The sequence below is a fragment of the Camelus ferus genome, chromosome 5 (assembly GCF_009834535.1).
Source record: "Camelus ferus isolate YT-003-E chromosome 5, BCGSAC_Cfer_1.0, whole genome shotgun sequence".
NCBI classification, from domain to species: domain Eukaryota; kingdom Metazoa; phylum Chordata; class Mammalia; order Artiodactyla; family Camelidae; genus Camelus; species Camelus ferus.
Window position 1 is genome coordinate 4796236 of NC_045700.1, and position 19756 is coordinate 4815991.

General features: G+C 41.8%; 1 protein-coding gene across 1 annotated transcript in view; it reads right to left on the bottom strand.

Annotated features, from left to right (window-relative positions):
- Window positions 1–13740: 13740 nt before the first annotated feature.
- Window positions 13741–19756, bottom strand: part of IWS1 (interacts with SUPT6H, CTD assembly factor 1) — a 40061-nt gene continuing 34045 nt past the window's right edge. Inside the window, 2 exon segments of the mRNA XM_032479217.1 lie at window positions 13741–14699; window positions 19325–19436. Of these exon segments, the coding sequence (XP_032335108.1) occupies window positions 14568–14699; window positions 19325–19436 (244 nt within the window). The 3' untranslated portion in view covers window positions 13741–14567.

The following is a 19756-nucleotide window of genomic DNA, read 5'->3' on the forward strand; positions in this document are numbered from 1 at the left end:
GCTTCTCACAGCAACCAGAGGGCCAACTGCTGACTGCCCCCGTTTTGATGAGGAAGACAGAGGCTACAGGGGGTCCCTAAGTGGTCCCTGGTGGGGAGCTCAGGGGGGGGTGTGTGGTTGGCTCCAAAGTCCCTGTTGTGTCCTCTGTGACCCGGAGCCTGGTCAGAGGAGAAAGAGGAGTCATTTAAGGTTGGGCAGTTGTAGGACCTGGGCTCTGTCAATATTTGGGATGATTCAATCATTAGCCAACTTCAGCCTTGTCCCTTGGCGGTCTCCCCCAGGACAGGTGACTGGCCCTGGCTGGAGCCCTTGGGGACTGGAGCCCTAATCCCCACCCAGCCTGCGTGCTGGGGACTTCACCAGGACCGGACATGGAGGGCCGGGGGGTGGCAGGTCAGGAAGTTTCTCCACCATAGGTGGCGTCCTGCTTGTCCTTGACCCACGGGGCTACAGTGCTGTCTTAGGGGCCAAATAAGCACACACGGATGGTGCTGAAAACAATCAGAAAAATGGGTTTGAAAAGAATTTGTCAAGAGGGGAAAAAAAAGGCATTGAAAGTAGTCATCCTGGGAAAGTCAGAATTTTGATGGGATTGACTGCACTTACTTAGGGGTTTAGAATTATTTTTATTTTAAATTATGTATGTGGGGAAAGAAAGTACACCATCATCTTTTTAGGGCCCTGCTCACCTGGACCTGTGCTAACAGCCGAGGACTGTTCGAGGTCCTTTCCATGCAGTGTTTGATTTAAGCCTCTAAGCCATCCTAAGACATACATGCTGTGTCTCTTCCACTTACCCACGTGAGAAGACTGAGGCTCAGAGAGGTTAAACTACGTTCCCAAATGCACACAGCGAGTACGGAGAGAGTGAGAATCTGCCAAGTTTGTCTGACTCTGAAACTGTCACTGTTTGCAGATGACATGATACTATATGTAGAAAATCCTGAACATGCTACCAGAAAAATACTAGAGCTCATCAGTGAATTTGGTAATGTTGCAGGATAGGACCTCTGCCCCAGCCCGGGAGGGAGCCAGTAGGCTGCTCAGGCTCCCTCTCTCAGGGCGGCGAGTCCCTTTGGGCTGAGTCTGGGAGCTGCTCACACCAAAAGCCCATGGGGAAGCATTTCCCTGTCCTTTGGGACAGAGACTCCAGGAAGCAAATTTGGGGGTAGCTGAAACTTCTAAACCTCCAAAGGGAGGTGCATTCCTACCTCATCCCTTCTGTGTTGCTTGGAATTTCTGCAGTTTCCTGAACACACACTGGAGTTTCAATGCTGGAGATATTTCATTTCTTTTGCTCACAACGTCTTCCCTCCTTGTCTGTCCAGCACGCAGTTAAAATTAAAGCTTGAAATCTGGGATCAGAAAGAACCAAGTTTGAACCGCAGCTCTACCAAGCACTTGCTGTAGGACCTTAGGCTTCCTCCCCCTGAGGATGAAAGTGGTATCAGCACTCATGTCACAGAACGGCTGCAGCACTGAATGATCCTGTATTTAGGTGGCTCAGAGAGAGATGGCACCCAGTGAGCACTCAATAAATGTTCACACGTGTAACCAGCCTCACCTTTCACGAGGCAGCTCCACACCACTGCCTGATCGCCCCTGGTTAAACCCACCACACTGCATTATGGTTAGCCTTGCTCGTCTGTGTCCCTCCTCGCCTGTGACCTCATGAAGGGCAGAAGCTCCCTTGTTCATTTTGGTTCTCTGCGATTCAACCCCCACTGTGACATGTAGTAGGGCTCAGCCTTTGTTGAACTGATTAATTAATGGATGAAGAAAATGAGGAAGTATTCATTCGTTAACCACCTTTATTGGGTGTGTACCACGTGACAGACCCTGTTCTGGTTGCTGAGGATACATCGGTGAATAAAGCAGATGGAGTTCCTGTCCTCATGGAGTTGCCATTCTAATGAGGGGGGGACACCAAATAAACAGGTCAATGTGTAGTAAGTTAGGGGTTGCAAAGTGCTTTGGGGAAAATAAAGCAGAGAGGAGGACAAAGTAAGGGACAGGCATTGCTCTCTTATATAGGAAGGTCAGGAAAGGCTTCACTGATAAAGTAACATCTGAACAGAGATCTGGAGGGAGTGAGGGAGTAGGTGCTGGGTGTTTGAGGCGATGGGGAGGGAGCAGGACGGGAGACCCGAGGCCATGGGGGTGAGGGCGGGGGCTGGGCAGTGCAGATCACAGCCCACATGGGCTTCAGCCATTCCTCCATGAAGATACAAGCTGGTGCCAAATGATTCCTTTCTTGGGCATCTTGAAGATTCTATCCATGCCCCTTTTTTTGAATGTTGCAAGGAGACTTTTCTAGCTTTCGTCAGCCATGAGTACAAACGCAGCTGTTCCATATAGAGGTCTGAATCTCAACAGCTTTGAGTGCTCACCTCTGCAAATGTAGGACATCCTACCTCAAGGCAAATCCTTGCTCCTCGCTTCTTTCTAGTAAACCTACAGGTGTGCACATGATCCCAAACGTGCAGCTGTGGCTGGTCAGGTCAAACTTATGCAGCTTCAGGACCTGAGGCTCCCCTAAGGGGGAGATCCTGTCACCATCAACTAGGTTGGCTGGACTGAGGAGCTGCAATTCTGGGATTCCACAGCCGTGTCCAGTGGGTTCAGGCACCATGGTGCCTCAGTCCTAGAGATCTACTCCTGTGAGGTGAGAGCATCCCTCATGGGTACAGGTGACCGGGGCTGCTCCACGGCAAATCATCTTGAACCCCAGTGTTACCGGATCTACTGACACAGCTTTCTGCTCATGCTGACAGCCCTTGTCTCCTGAGGGAGCAAAACTACCTCCAAATTGGCTGGGTCAGGACACACATGCCTGGAACGACATTTTGCCTCCAACATTCCATCTTCTTGGGAAGACGGGCTTGCTCTGTCCGATGGATCCTTTTCCCGTGATGAATTTTCCCTCGGGGCTCCCCAAATCCCTGCAAGTGGGCCAGTCCAGCCCAGCAGTCCTATCAGTCAGCAAACCCAGTCATGGACAAAGTTCAGTACTTTCCCCCCATCCTTAGCCCCTAACAAAAACCAATGGATGTGATGTCTGAAGAAGGCTGTCATCAAACCATTTCCCAGGACAGCTGAATCTCAGCTCCTATGCAGTTGTGACCCATTGAGGCTTTTCATTGGGACGTTACCTTTGTCAATGTCCTGAGGCCGTCCATTAATTATTCCAGGTGTGACTGCCTGGGCAGTGACAGCAAAACCTGGAAAAGAATGGAGACAGGTGTTCACTTCAGATGGTACCAGTTTAATAAGGTCCAAGAGCAACTACGACCCAACACAAAAACTCTAAGCATGTATTTAAGTCCTAGTTTTTTTAAATTAAATTAAAATTTTAATTTAATTTAATTTTTAATTTAATTTAAGTCCCCAGAAAACACCACAGCATAACTGAAAATTTGGGAGGCAGGACTGACTTCAGGTCCATGGGTGGCTTGCTATTTACTGTGTGATTTTGGGCTGTCATTTCATTTTGAACACATTTTCTCACTTATTAAAAAATAATGATAGTGATCACTGTAGTGTAGACAGACGTTGAACTATAAGGCTGTACACCGGGAACTGATGTAATTTAAAAAATAAAAAATAAAAGGTAATGATGATTTCTTATAAATTTAAATAGGGTTGGGGCGGGTAGAGCTCAGTGGTAGAGCGCATGCTTAGCATGCACGAGGTCCTGGGTTCAATCCCCAATACCTCCATTAAAAAGTGATAATAAATAAATAAACCTAATTACCTAAATTTAAATAGGTAATTAAGCTAATACCTAGTAGGCAGAAGGCCAGTTTTTGTTCCTTTCCCTTTCAGTAGAGAAACATACAGGATGGTCCTTATAAGGCCATCTATGCTATGGGATTAACTTAACAAAGTTTTGCTTTTCTGCTTTAAAAGGTTTTAAAAAAGACAACTGATAGATCAAATTCATTCTGAATTCTGCTCTAAGGTTAATATGATGCTGACACTGAATCACATTTGATTCCTTTTTAAATGCCATATTGAGCAACATTATTTCTCCAGAAACCCTTAAACAGCTTTATCCGCTGGTGGTTTTCTCTCTGACTTCCTCCACAGAAACAGAATAGCAATAATTAGGAACGATCAGAAAATAAAAGCCAAGGCAAGCAAAGTCTGAACAATAAAAGCTATCACCTACTCCACGTGGAAAAGATGCAGTTGACCCCATGGCCAGGAAAGCACATGGGATCTGGAATCAGAAGATCTGAGTTGGAATTCTGGCTCTGTCACTCACTAGGCGGGTGGCACCTTGTTCCCTCGGCGTCATTTTCCTCATCTGTAAAACAGGGACATTGTCTCATAGAAGGGAAGTACAATAAGTGTCAAAATGTGGGGTGCCACGTGTTAGTTTAGCTCAGCAGACTGAAACGAGACAGCCCTCTGGACCTGGCCCCTGATCCCTGGGAGCTCACGGCCTCTTTGACGTGGGCCTACGTCTTCCTGGCACAGGGTTCCAGAAGAGGCCAGCTTGCAATGGCTACACATAACTACCCTGGCCAACTACCATGGAAGCTCCTCAAAGACCAGTGCCTACTGACCTCTGCTGGTCTCACACAGAACTGGTCGGGGTAACCCACCCTATTTCTAGACCATCTCTAGCCAAACACCTAACTGCTTGCTCAAAGAGCAGACAGCAAACAAAAGAACTATAAATGCTTTGCTTAAAGCTTCGCTTGTCACTCTCCAGTCAAATTAGACCCAAGGAGTAACTAGCTGACCCAGAGCCCAACACATCTTGAACCTTCCCTGTTCCATTCTTAACTGCAGTCAACCACAGAGAGAGCCCCGGGCCCCAGGCTGTGTAAGGAGGGAGCCAGCTAGTCCTTCAGCGCACAGGCCCAAACCCTCTTTTCCTGCAGTGAGTGGCATTTTAACTGGTTGTTCCTTCAAACTTTGTAATTCAAGTCTTGCTTTAAAGCAGCAAGAATATTTTTTAAAAATCTTATGATAAATCTTTTTACATTAATTCTAGGAACTAGATAAACAAAAGCTGAGGAAATTTATTACCACCAGGTAATAGGTTTATTTACTTCTATAAGACATGCAAAGTTAGTCCTTCAAGTTGAAAGTAAAGAACACTAGGGAATAACTCGAAGCCATATAAAAATATCTTTCCAATGAAGGTAAATACAAGGACAAATATAAAATCCCAGGATGACAATAATTTTAGTTCATAACTCCACTTTTAATTATTTCACAGGATTTAAAATAGAAAGGCATACAAAATAACTATAAATCTATGTTAGTGGGGACACACTATATAAAGGTACAATTTGTGACATCAGTAACATAAAGGTGGGTAGAATTATAAAGGAGTAGTTTTGATACATGATTAAAGTTGTTATCATTTAAAAATATTTTATAACTTTAGGATGTTATATATAATCCCCACAACAACTACAAAGAAAATATTTATAACGTGGAAATAACCCAAACGTCCATTGACAGATGACTGGATAAAGAAGATGTGGTATACATATACAGTGGGACACTACTCAGCCATTAAAAAAATAATAAAATAATGCCACTTGCAGCAACATGGATGCACCTGGAGATCATCATTCGAAGTGAAGTAAGCCAGAAAGAGAAAGAAAAATGCCATATGATATCGCTTATAGGTGGAATCTAAAAAAAAAAAAAGACACAAATGAACTACTTATTATTTATAATTCAGATGACTGATTCCTTGAATACATGTAAGCACATCTGACTGTCCTTTATGACTGGATTACTGCATTCTGTTGATTCTTATTTTGTGCTTGGCTTTATTCCTTTGATAACTATGTAAGTTTAAAAAGCTTAAGCTCTAACCTGTTCTTAGAAACAATGAACAGTACATATATGTAAATTTTAAAATGGTTTTCTCTCTTAATGAGTTGCTCTTCCTAGAATAAACTTTGTTTACAAAAAAAAAAGAGAGAAAACATCTATAGAATATTCACAAAAAGATATGAGAAGGGAATCAAATTTGTGACTACAAAAAAATTGAACACAAAGGCAGGCAGGAAGTGAGGGATAAAAAGGTTTAGGAGAGGGCAGAGAAAATACTGTATGTACTTAATTTTGGATGTATGCCATTGTACATTTGTCCAAACCCTCAGAATGTACATCACCAAGAGTGAACCCTAGGGTAAGCTTGGACTTTGGGTGATTATGACATAGGGGTCAATGTAGGTTCAGCCTTGGTTAAAAAAAAAAAGCACCATTCCAGAGAATGAGGCTGAAAATGAGGGAGGCTATTCATGTGTGGGGACAGAGGGTATATGGGAAACTTCTGTATCTCTCTCAATCTTGTTGTAATTTTAAAACTATTTTATCTTTTTAAGATAAAATCTTTTATCTTTTTAAGATAAAATCTAAAAAGAAAATAAGCTGGAAGACTTACAGAAAAACAAGTAGAAAAATGGCAATAGTAAGTCCTTTCCATTCAGTAATTGTTTTAAATGTAAATGGACTAAACCCCTGATCAGAAGAACATGGATTGGCCAAAATGGGTATTTAAAAAAACCCAAGTCCAGCTACAGTTGTCTCATGACATCTGTTGGGGGTTAGTTCCAGGATCTCCCATGGATACCAAAGTCTGCTGATGCTCAAGTCCTTTATACAGAGTGGTGTAGTACAGTGGACCCTCCACGTCTACGGGGTTTGCATCCACACATGTGAAGGACCAACTGTATATGCTGTCTACAAGAGACTCACTCTAGATTTAAAAACACGCATGGGTTGAAAGTGAAAGGATAGACAAATGGGGAGCAGCCAAGGTGGAAGAGTAGGAAGACCCTGAGCTCATCTCCTCCTATGGGTGCACCAAAATTACAGCTACTGACAGAAACATTATTGACTAGCAGGAAAGATCTACAATTAAAGACATAAAGAAGGAACCACAGTAAGACAGGTAGGAAGAACAGAGACCTGGTACAGCCAAGACCCATACTCTTAGGTGGGCAACCCACAAACAGGAGGGTAATTACATCTGCAGGGGTTCTCCCCACAGAGAAAGGGGGTTTGAGTCCCATATTGGGCTCCCCAGACTGAGTCCTGTGCTGAGATGAACCCCCAGAATGTCTGGCACTAAAGGTTGGTGGGGCTTACATTCAGGAGACCCAGAGGGCTGTGGGAAATAGGGACTCCACTCTTAAAGGGTTCACACAGAATCTCACACTCCAGGACCCCGGGCAGAAGCAGTAATTTGAATGGAGCCTGGGTCGGACAGATCTGCTGATCTTGGAGCGCCTCCTGGAGAGGCAGAAGGCAGCTGGGGCTTGCGTTTGGGACACAGACACGGTCATTTTGGGGAACTCATTCTACTATGTGGCTACTGGTGCTGGAAAGAACCATTTTGGAATATTCTCTGGAGCTTCGTGCTGGGACCCAGGCTACCCACCAGTCTGTCAGCACCAGTACTGGGATGCCTCAGACCAAGCAACTAGCTGGTTGGGGACACAGCACCACCCACCAGCAAGCAGGCTGACTTATGACATCCACAGCTACCCCAGGACATGACCTTGCCCACCAGAGGGCCTGGGACCTGGCCCTGCACACCAATGAGCTGGCACTAGCCCCAGGGCCTGGCCTCATACCGGCAGGTGGGAACCAGCACCAGGAGTCTCTGGACCCTGGCCGTGTCCACCAGCAGGTGGACACCAGCCCCAGGACCATCCCAGCCCCTCAACTGGCCACCCTGGGATCTGGCCCCACCCACCAGTGGGTCAACATCAGCTCTGGGGCCGTCGGAGTCCTGCAGCCAGAGACCTGAGAACCTGGCTCCACCCACAGGAAGTCAACACTAGTCTGGGGGTGTTCTGGGCCCCAGTCCCACCCCCAAGCCAGCTGACATCACCTCTGAGATATCCTGGTTCCCTCAGCCAGACACCACAGGATCCAGCCCCACGTACTAGGGCTACAGACTAATATCCCTGATGAATACTTTTTCAAAAATTCTCAACAAGTGGAGGGTGGGGGTATAGGTGAAGTAGGTGAAGGGGATCAAAAGGTACAAACTTCCAGTTGTAAAATAAGTAAGTTATGGGGATGTAATGTACAGCACAGCAACCATAGTTAATAACACTGTATTGCATATTTGAATGCTGCTAATAGAGTAAATCTTGTAAGTTCTAATCACAAGAAAGAATGGTAACTATGTACAGCGATGGATGTTAACTAGACTTATTGTGCTGATCATTTGCAATGCAAACAAATACTGAATCATTATGTTGTACACCTGAAACTAATACAATGTTGTATGCCAATTGTATTTAATAAAAACACAAAAAACCACACTGCTTTAGGCTAAAATATTAAAAAGTTATTTAAAAATAACTTAAATTCTAGTAATTCACACTCCATCATGCTGCCAAAGAAAGTAAAGGATATTGGCTTTCAAAATTGTCACCCTTCAGTGTAAGGAAGTATATCAATTCTTTAACAGATCCACATGTTTAAAAGAATTCTTACAAGGGAAATTAAATGGGGCTACTGAACGAGATAGGTGGAAACACCCTCAACATAGGTGAAAAAATTCCTCCTGTGTCCATGTCTTATAATAAAGTAAATAAAATCTGTAAGCCTTTATTATTACATGTAACCCAGTGATGGCCCTCTTCAGAATGACTTTCTGAATATTGGCATAACAAAAATGATTATGTATTTGGTGATTGTGAGGTTGTTCAAAGTAACAATTTCTAACTGATGCCCATTAGAATTATCCTTAGAGTGAGGCATTTCTAATTATTTCCAAGATTATAAACTACTTGAAACTGGAGTCATACTTTTTACACCTTAAGATTTCATACATCATCAAGTATCATAATCTAAACATAAATGTTTATTAAATTGAATTGACTGCATAAGCTCATGGTCTTTTATTTTCAAACCCTAAGAAAATAAAATTTATTGAAGTAAAAAGACAATCTATTTCTCATGTTATAATGGACTCATATAAAACTCTCCAAGCTTACAAATTATTTTTAAAAATGTATTATGACTAAGAAAACAAGCTGTTAGTAAGAAAAACAGTTATATAAGATATCAAACAATTATTCCTTAGCCTTCACTTCATTTGATCAACTTTGTATGTGGATAAACTGTTTATTTTATCACATTTTCAAAAATAAAGAACTTGTATGAAATTAAATTTTAGAATAGAGTAATTAGAGATAGCTGTTGAAATTCTGAATTTTCTTCATTACAGATACTTGGCTAACCCTTTATTCCTACCAGTAGAGGTGGGAAAGAGTGTGTTATGATAATTCTTTTGCTACATACAATAGCATTGTGTATTATACCAAATTAAGAAATTAAATTAGGCCTCACTGTCAGAGTAGCTAGAAAAACAAATTTGCCTAATTAAAGTTAAAGTACAGGTTGCTATTAGAATGATTTTTAGGCTATTTGTTGTATAAGAAATATCAATATGCAGGAAGGTCAGTACCAGAGTCTAGAAATCATATGACTATAGCATATAATATAGATAAGACAATATATTCATTAGGTATCACAGGAGTTCAATGTTATCACTAAAAACAAGAGAATATTTCAGTAACATTAATAATGAGTAGTGAAGATAATTTTAGTCACTCTGATTAATGCCAATGACAACAATAAAATCATGGCTTTTTTTTGAAAATGTTTTTTTTTTTTAATCCTCAACAAAATTTTAGCAACAAAATTCAATACCACATTGAAAGGATTATATACCATGACCAAGAGGGATTTACTCCTGGAATGCAAGGATGGTTCAAACTACAAAAATCAATCAACATAACACACCACATGAACAGAATAAAAGAACACACCACATGAACAGAATAAAAGACAAAAACCATATGACCATTTCAATTGATACAGAGTGTTTGACAAAATTCAACATCCTTTCATGACAAAAAAATTCAACAAACTATGAAACTATATCAACAAAATAAAGGCCACAAACGGCAAGCTCAGAAATGACATCATACTCAGTGGTGAAAGACTGAAAGCTTTTCTTCTAAGATCAGGAACAAGACAAGGATGCCCACTTTTTGAGACTTCTAGTCAACACAGGAGTAGAAGTCTTAGCTGCAGCAATTAGGCAAGAAAAAGAAATGTCATCCAAACTGGAAAGGAAGGAGCAAAATCATCTATTTGCAGGCATGATCTTATATGCAGACATGCCAAGATTCTACACACACGCACACGCACACATACCCCCATTAGAATAAACACATTCAGCAAAGTTGAAGGATATAAAATCATTATGCAAAAATATGTTGTATTTCTGCACATTAACAAAGAAAAATCCTAAAAGGGAATTAAGAAAACAATTCCATTTATAATAGCATCAAAAAGAATAAAATACTTAGGATTAAACCAAGGAGATGAAAGACTTGTACCCCTGAAAACTACAAAATGTTGCTGAAAGAAGTTAAAGATAACGATATATGGAAAGACGTCCTGTGTTCACAGATTACTATTGTTAAAATGTCAATACTACCCAAAGTGATCTATCTACCGAAACAATGCAATCCCGATCAAAATCCCAATGATGTTTACTGCAGGAACAGTGCAATTTATCCTAAAATTCATATGAAATCTCAAAGGACCCCAAATAACCAAAATGGTCTTGAAAAAGAATGAAGTATGAGGACTCACACTCTCTGATTTCAAAACTTACTACAAAGCTACAGTAAGTAGTCAAAGTAGTATCATATTGGTGAAAAGATGAATATAGACTGATGGAGTAGAGACCAGAAATAGACATATATGGTCATATAATTTCTGACAGGGGTGCCAAGACCATTCAATGGGGAGAGGACAGTCTTTTCAAGAAATAGTTTTGGAAAAACTGGATACCTGCACACCCAAAAATAAAGAAAAAGAAAAGTTGTATCCTTACCTTAAACCAAACACAAGTCAACTCAAAATGGATCAAAGAGCTGAATGTAATAGTTAAAACTATAAAACTCTTACAAGAAAACATAAGAAAAGCTTCATAACATTGGATTTGGCAGTTATTTCTTGGATACCACAAAAGCACAGAGCAATCAAAGAAGAAACAGATAAACTGAACCACATCAAAATTAAAACCAACTGTGTGTCAGAGGGTACAATAACCAGTGAAAATGCAATCCAAGGAATGGGAAAAATCTGCAAATCATGTACCTGATAAGGAGTTATTATCCAGAATACATAAAAAACTCCGAAAACTCAACAAGAAAAAACTTACTTTAAAAATAGGCAAAGGATTTGAAAAGATATTTCTTCAAAGAAGACACTGAAAGTGTGAATAATACAAAATGATGCTCAATATGACTAATTATTAGGGAAATGCAAATCAAAACCACAATGAAATACCATCTCACGTTCATTAGGACCGCTACTATCAAAAGTCCAGAAAATAAGTGTTACGAGGATGTGGACAAATTGGAACCCTTGTGCACTGTTGGAAATGTAAAATGGTGCAGGCATTATAGAAAACAGCATGGCAGTTCCTTAAAAAATTAAAAGTAGAATTACCATATGACCCAGAAATTCCACTTCTGGGTATATACTTGAATGAACTGAAAGCATAGTCTCAAAGAAATTTTTGTATATCCATGTTTATGGCAGCATTATTCACAATAGCCAAAAGGTGGAAGAAACCCAAGGGTCCATAAATAGATGAATGGATGGGGGGAGGGTGTAGCTCAGGGGTAGAGCGCATGTTTAGTATGCACAAGGTCCTGGGTTCAATCCCCAGTAACCCTATTAAGATATATAAGTAAATAAGTAAACGTAATTACCTCTCCCTGAAACAAAACAAAACCAAAAATACCCCAGATGAATGGATAAACAAAATGTGGTATATACATACAACAGATTATTCAGCCTTAAAATGGAAGCAAATTCTTTCACATGCTACAATATGGGTGAACCTTGAGGACATTATACTAAGTGAATAAATACGCCAGTCAAAAAGGATAAATAATGCATGATTCCACTTATAAGATATACCTAGAGTAGTCGAAAATCAGAGACAAAGTAGATTGGTGCTTACCAAGGCTCGGAGGGGAGGGGAATTAGAAGCGACTGTCCAGAGGGTACAGTTTCAGTTTTGCAATGTGGAAAGATTTCTGGGGATGGAAGTGACTGTTGTACAATGAAGTGAATACCTGTAATGCCACTAACTGCGTACTTAAACTGTCCCTTAAGATGGCACATTTTACATGTATTTTATATTTTTATACACAATTAATTTATAACTCTAATTAATCAACAATTAAAACTTTTTTTTCAACTGAAAAAAATGTGATTCTGCATTATTACATACAAGTGATCAAAGTTAACACCATTAACACTGGGAGAAACTAAAGTCCTTGTTTTTTGGTAAAAATATGCTTAAGTGTTGGGAGATTGGAGGCAAGTTGTCAGCAAGTTACTCCTACATGATAAAGTAAACGTGGCAAAACGTTAACACTTGGTGTATGTAGGTGAAGAGGATGTGGAAACTTATTTTTCCATTCTTGCAGTATTATTATAAATTGTTAACATTTCCAATTTGCTTTTCTTAAAAAAGCTATTCTTGTTGGCCAGCTTTGAGACTGAAATAAACCAAGCACCAATAGTCATTTTTACAGAAACTAGTAACTTTTTAACATTTTGAATTCCTCAGGTGTGATTGTCACTTTAACACGTGGCATGATGTTTTACCCTACCTAGGTGAAATTTTTGGATGACTGGAGCTTACCTCAGTAAATGCCAAAATGCTGTATTAATAATTTTTAAATCTTTTTAAAGTACTGCTTTCTTTTCTGGTTAGAATTTTTAACGATGAGGGCCATCAACATCTGCTTCAGTAGGTGTCTGTTTTGTTGTTTTGTTTTTGCAGTTATCAATCTAAAGCAAGACGATGTCGCAGGATAGTTTTTCCGGCTCCATCTAGTGGTTATTTAGCTCTTACCTGCTATCTCTACACACCTGCTGTTTACAAGTATTACATCTGACCTTTTAAATTTGTTGAAAGGGTAAAGAGATCCTGACAGTTTCTTTTATAAGTAAAGTGCATTTCATGCTATTTTGGTTGTTTAAAGGCTTTTATGGCCAGTAAGATTCTCAGGTGTTTTTGAAAATCAAGGTTGCCAAATAACCCTATCACAATTTGGATCATGAAATTTCTATAATTAAAATCAATGACTGATTTTTGGATTTAGTCATCTTGACTTTTCAGAGATTCCTCATAAGTAGTCTGCCGAGACTGTTAAAATGACTTTAAAATACCACAAAAATAGATTATTATACCTGTAAGCTGTATTTTCTCTACCCCAGTTGCCCAATTGATTATCAGCCATTAGTATAGTCATCTTCAATGACATCCATGTTTCCTCTAAGACGGTATTTCTCAATCTTTTTTTTCATTGTAGGACGCCTCAAGGAGAAAACAGATTTAAATGAATTAAAATCAAATAATTAAAAATTTCCCTGAGAGAAATACAAGAAATAAGATTGTCAGTATTTTGTTCCACCCTCCACCTACTAGGACACTGCAGTTCAATTCTGACACTAACCACCTGGAGTCAGCATCTGACCCCGCAGGTTTAGGGCTCAGTCCCCCACGAGCTGCCCCACCCTGAGCAGATGGCCGCAAGTGGGGTCCCTCCCCACTTCTGACTGACCGACAAATGTGGGTTCCCCACAAACCCCTCACCCTCAAGAACTGGCTAAAATGATTCACAGAACTCAGGAAAGCACTGCATTTGTAATTAGTTTTATTATAAAGGGCTCAAATGAGGAGGACCAGCCAAATGCAGACATGCACAGGGTTGGAGTCTGGGAGGAAATGCAGGGCTTCCGCACCTTTTCTTTGTGGAGTCAAGGCACATCATCGTTTCAGCACATCAGTGTGTTCACCCATCAGGAAGCTCCACCGAGCTTGTGTCCAGAGTTTTGAACTGGGGTTTCACTCCTTGGGCGCTGCCGGCTACGTCATCAGGGATGCAGCGAAGTCATCTGAGCATGAGCATCACCCTGTCATCGAGTGGCACCCTCTGATCGTGTGGTAGGTCTTTCTGGCGACCAGCCCCCATCCTACAGCTTCTAGGGTCTACCGGGACTCACCTCATTAGCATCACAAAGACACTCCTGTCACCCAGGAAATCCCCAGGGTTTTGGAAGCTCACTGTCAGGAACCAAGCAAACTCCTTGCTGTACCGCAGTCGGGTAGACTGACCTCTGCAGGGTCACAAATCACTGTAGTATCTAAGATTTTTTTTTCCCACTCACCAATAACCAATTTTCACCCCCAAGGAGAAAGTATCCTTGAAGACAATGAAGAGACAGCCCCCCAAAACCAGAATGGAATTTTATTGTGTAAAGTTTATAGAAGCACGTACGACTAGTATTCCTCTGTACAAAGTGCACAACAAATGGTTTTAAATACAACCGAGAGAAATGTGAGTCCTATGACAACATTTCATACAAGTTGAATCATTTACACTAAAAAATTTTTTTAAAATATCATCTTTCTCCAAAGAGTCCACTGCGCATTTCTTAGCAGAGATGGGGAAACATCCCAGGCCAAGTCACAACGGCATTTTATTGCCCTCGATGCTGATTTTTACTGCGTGTGCAGATCTGCTTTTTTTCCTGATGTCTGTGAACTTTCTCATCTGTTTATCCAGCCGACTGATACCCTTCTTGGACGTCCCCTGAAACTAAGAGTGGGGTGAAAATTAAAGAGCAAATTATTGAAACAAGTAACTCTAGTTCTGTCTTTCATCTTCTTTTATCTGTAAGTTGGCAGTCAGAAGTGCTCCTAGCGCTGGAATACCCAGATTAGGTTTTGGTGACCTCAGGGGACAGAGCGAGCGTACACAGCAGTGTTAGAAAAGCGTATGAAACTCTCTCAGCGAAGCGCAATTTCGTTGTTATCTGTGCCTTATTTTTAGATTTTGCCTCAAGTCCATGGACATCTGCTAGATGAGAGAAAGGTGGAGAAACGGAAACTGTGACCCTTCTAATTCCATCGGATTACATTTTGACTGCATGCTCCTTCCTTTCAAAGACCAAACGTGGGGCTGACCATTCAATGCAGACACCTTCAAACAGTGCTGGCACAAAGAACAATGATCTTCTAAAAGGCAGAGAAAGTCCTCGAGAAAACGCCTTAAGCATAAGAATAAGGTTAGAGGATTAGAAAAGCGAACCTGTTACGTGCTTGCTGGGGCTCTAAACTCAGATGAGAAACTGGCCAGGGTTCTGTAATCTGGGCAAGTCACCCCCTCGTCTTAACTACTTTCAGGACTGCTGGGAGCCGTGAATTCAGGTAAGAATGCCAAATACAACCACACAGGCCAGCACACAAGCAGTGCTCAAAAGAAGTATCACCGATTACTACTATTATTGCTACTTCACAATCATTAGTTTGACACAAAAATAAAAGTAAACTGTCTCTTGATCCAAGGGGCTTATTACTTCTCCATCTCTTCCTGCTTGCCCTTTCTGTTCAAAGTCTGCTTGTTAGGTAATTTCTCCTATAACCTGAAAAGACTATGTCTTGAAAAGATGTGGTCTCTAAGAAATCGACATGTTTTAGAAATGTTGAAAAGGTCTGCCGTTTATGTCAAAGCTCAGGGCAAACTCCTTGCTGACTGCAGTGTTGCTGACAATTCCAGTCTTTAAGGATGCTAAGTGGTTAAAACGAGATGAGTTTGTCTAACTCTTCCCCCCAGATGCTTACTACTGAGTCACCTGCAAGGCTCATTTATTCAAATGCTAAAATAAGGTAGAGCCTGGGAGACACTCGGATGGGTCCCAGTGTGTGAAGTTCTTTTGAGTTGGGGAGTCCCCCAAGACTTATCTCACTTCTGGACTCAGCTCCCACCTCAGATACAAGCAAGAGCTAACTCCAAGTCATTCTTCAACAAGAGCTATGTCGATCGTCCATCCTAGGTTTTCTAGGTACATCCCAATTCCAAATATTATTTTATGTCAAATTTTAATACTTGCCACTAGTACTCTGAGAGAGCATACAAATTCATTATCAGATAACAAAGAGCTATCACCCTATTGAATACCCCAGATTTCTGGACAGTCCCAAATACCTGACTTCCTTTCACACAGTATGTCCTGATTTTGTACTTGCAGTCAGTCCACATCAGAAGCTTGACCCGCTCAGATTTCTGCTATTACCCAACTCCCAGCAGCTCTACACATCAGCCTGGACTCCGCCTTGTCCACTCCCAGGACCTCTCTCGAGTCTGAGCCCTCCAGCCTCAGCCACTGGGACACACTCAGGCTGTGCTCATCTACTCCCAGTTACAGCTCTTGACTTGTAGCTGGCAGATGCCTGGTTACCCCCAGCTTGAAAACACAAAGAACTTAGTACCTGGCACGACAGATTCAATGACTTCTCTCTCTTTTTTAAAATTAAACACAATTTTTTTTTAGAAATTTATTTATTTATTTATTTTTAATGGAGGCACTGGGGATTGAACCCAAGACCTGATGCATGCTAAGCACACACACTATACCACTGAGCTGTACCCCCACCCCCATGACTTCTCTCTCAATTTGTCAACCCAACATCACTCTCTTAGGACAGTAAAAGTGTATGCCGCATTGCTTTATCAGTGAAAAAACAAACGTAGCCTACAAGATTAGCAAGGTGGGTTTGCTTTAAAAAAAATATGGTATAATCACAATATAATATTGTCATTGAAGAAGGTTTACTCAAATGAATAAGTTAAGTAAAACACAAACCCAACAAGGTATAAAAGAATATAATCACAATTCTGCTAAAAAAACACCCACCAACATCAACAAAAAACTCCACACCAGTAATAATGTTTATGTACACATATAAAAAGGACCAAAAAGAAATAATCCAAAATGTTAATATTAAGGTGTGGTGGGATTATAAGTGACATTAATTTTATTTGTGCTTTTTGTATTTAAAAGTTTATATAAAAACATGCATTGCTTTTGTCATTTTAATGTTATTTTAAAAACATTCCATGGAATAAATTAACATATAAACATACAATATAAAGCAGGTTACTGCATAATTTAGGAGTGAAAAATCAGAACCACAGAGGAATGAAATAAACAAATCATATATTCACATGACAGACTCTTTTGCAGCCATTACAAATGATAAATCTATAAGGTATAAATTATACATAGTATAATGTTAATTTTATTAAAAGTATCAATAGAAAAAAGGCAAAAATTCTATCAAATTGCTTTTGAGTGGTGGGTGATTTTTCTCTTTATAATCTCAAAATTTTCTACAATTTGAAGCAGAAATAACTAAGTGTTCTTAAAGTGTTACTGAAAATACATTTAATACATTAAATTGTTAACAGTGGTGACTTAGGTGGAGGATAAACAGGACTCTGGGAATGGGGTTTATTCTACAGTGTATTTACTTACGTAATGAATCTTCTTGAACTGGGAAATAGGGTCGGGTGGTTTAGGGCCAATTTATGGAAACATGGGACTCCCAGCCCCCCAAACCTGCCTTATTTACTTATTTTTTTGGACATGCCAGACACAGGCCAAGATAAATCTCAGCCTACTTTGATCTGGGAGTGGTGGGGTGAAGGCAAAGAAGTCTGCTTGAATTTCCCTGTCCTCGGGCTATCACCTCTCTGCTCCAGTGGGAGGCTGAGCTGCCTCCTCCCTCCTCCCCCCTCACCTTTGGGGAGGGTGGTCTCATGACCAGCAACACCAGCAGATAGGCACATGCCCTTCTGGACACAAGGCATGCTTCCCAAGAAGACTGCCCATGGAGATTTTTTTTTTTTTTTTACTTTATTTTCTTTGCCACACTGTAGTGCTCAGTTTTCAAAAATAAGTGTGCTGGGGAAGAAAAAAGTACTATGAAAGAGGAATAAAAGGACGGAAGAGAAACAGGGTGGTCAGGGGGATGGGGGAGGGACTCTCAAGGGACGTGGAAATGGATAAAGGTAAGGAAAAAGGCAGGAAGTACAGAGGAAGGCGTTCTTAGCACTGCGCCAGTGCTCTCCCACCTCTGTGCTGTCTTAGTCAGTAAGAACGTGTGCTTTGTTTTGACAAAAGCTTGACAGCAAAGCGAACCGGCAGGAAGGTGAGTGTGGTCGGTGGAAGCAGCTGCCAGCGCAGGGGTTACAGAGGGGACACAAAAGGTAGGCAAGTGTGCTCAGACTCTCAAGAGTCCGCTGCCACCAAAGGGCCACTGTCAACCCCAGAGCACAGCAGGTCAGCGAGTCCAGCTTTATGAACGTTTCAAAGTATTTGTCGTTTCCGACCACGTATGAATGTGTATAATTAAGTGTATCTCCTGAATATTCAGTGTCAGCCTTTATGCGATGAGCTCTCAAATGCATGTTACTGCACCACTGACAACAGGAAAAGCCACCTCCCTTCCAGCAAGACTTTACTAACCAGCTGACATGCCTGCAAAGCAGACCACAATGATTCCGGGCCCTAAGAGAAACCTTTTAAATAAACAGGGTACCAGTCAGAAAGACCACGATGCTTATCTTTCAGTCTCTAGGATGCAGATAAAGGAAGAGAATTCCATATCAATGTCTAAACACTCCAGAGGACCAGAAGGCCGCTAAGTGCCTGTTAGGTCATTATTTCAGAAACTAAAAGCAGTCCTGGCCCTGTCTGGTCACGACAGCACACACTCTTGCCCTGTCTCTGGCTGCGGACAACTCAAGCCCATGCGCAGAGCATGCTTCCCTGGGGATACCTCCCGGATGCTCTGGTAGGGCCAGGCCTACAGGGGCATCCTGTTGCCTTCGATGCTGAACTTGACAGCACGGTGCACTTTGCTGAGTCGTTTCTGTTCTGCAAATCGCCTCTTATGCTTTTCCAATCGGCTTAGGCCCTTTTTAAGAATACCAGGCTAGAAAGAGTAGTTTGAATGAAGAATAAAAACAGATTACTGACAAGCAATGAGGATCACCAACAGTATTCACAGTGATGGCAGAGGACGCGTCTGCACACTCACAACAGAATTACTTAAAACGTGAAGAACCAGAGGGGCAGGCGGCAGAAGCAGGCGAGTTGTTTCTCAGGGCTTGAAAAATAATGACTGGACCAGAACACTCCAGGCGTCCAGATTCAGTTGAAATACAGGGATCAATAAAAAGAAACTTCCCAACTTGCTGCTTTTAGTCTGAAGTGAAAGCTCATCAGCAGTAACTGCTCTGGCCGGACAGGAGACCAGAAAACAGCTCTCCTTACATCAGACAAGCCCGAAGAGTGTTAAGGGCTATAAAACAGGAGAGGAAAGACCCAGCAGCGCCTCACGCTTGAGACCCGCCCTGCCGTGCCCCTGCTCGCTTACCCTGGACGACTCCATTTCCACGTTCCACTTGGGCCTGACCACGTAGTCCTTGTTTGAGGGCATGGGGACCCTCGCGCGGGCACAGAATCCAGGATCTCCAGGGCGAAGAGCCCTGCGAAGGGGAAGAGGAGCAGCGCTGCTTATGCAGACAAGAACGGGGAGGGGGGCCCATCCCATCCAGCTGCAGGTCTGTTTCAGCCCCCTCTGCTCTCCCACGGTTGCCCCTATGCCCTCCAGCCGTCCGTCTTAGCTGGCCCCAGCATCGCTCCTACTGCCGTTATGAACTCCTCGAGCTTGCTCCCAAAGCCTCCTTCCTCTGCACATTCAGGATTCCCTGTCACCTCTCCTTGGCTTCAGGAATCACCACGGCTCCCTCCCTTCTAAGGCTGGTTCCTCCACCAGGACTGTGAATCTCAATTTCTCTGGTCTAAT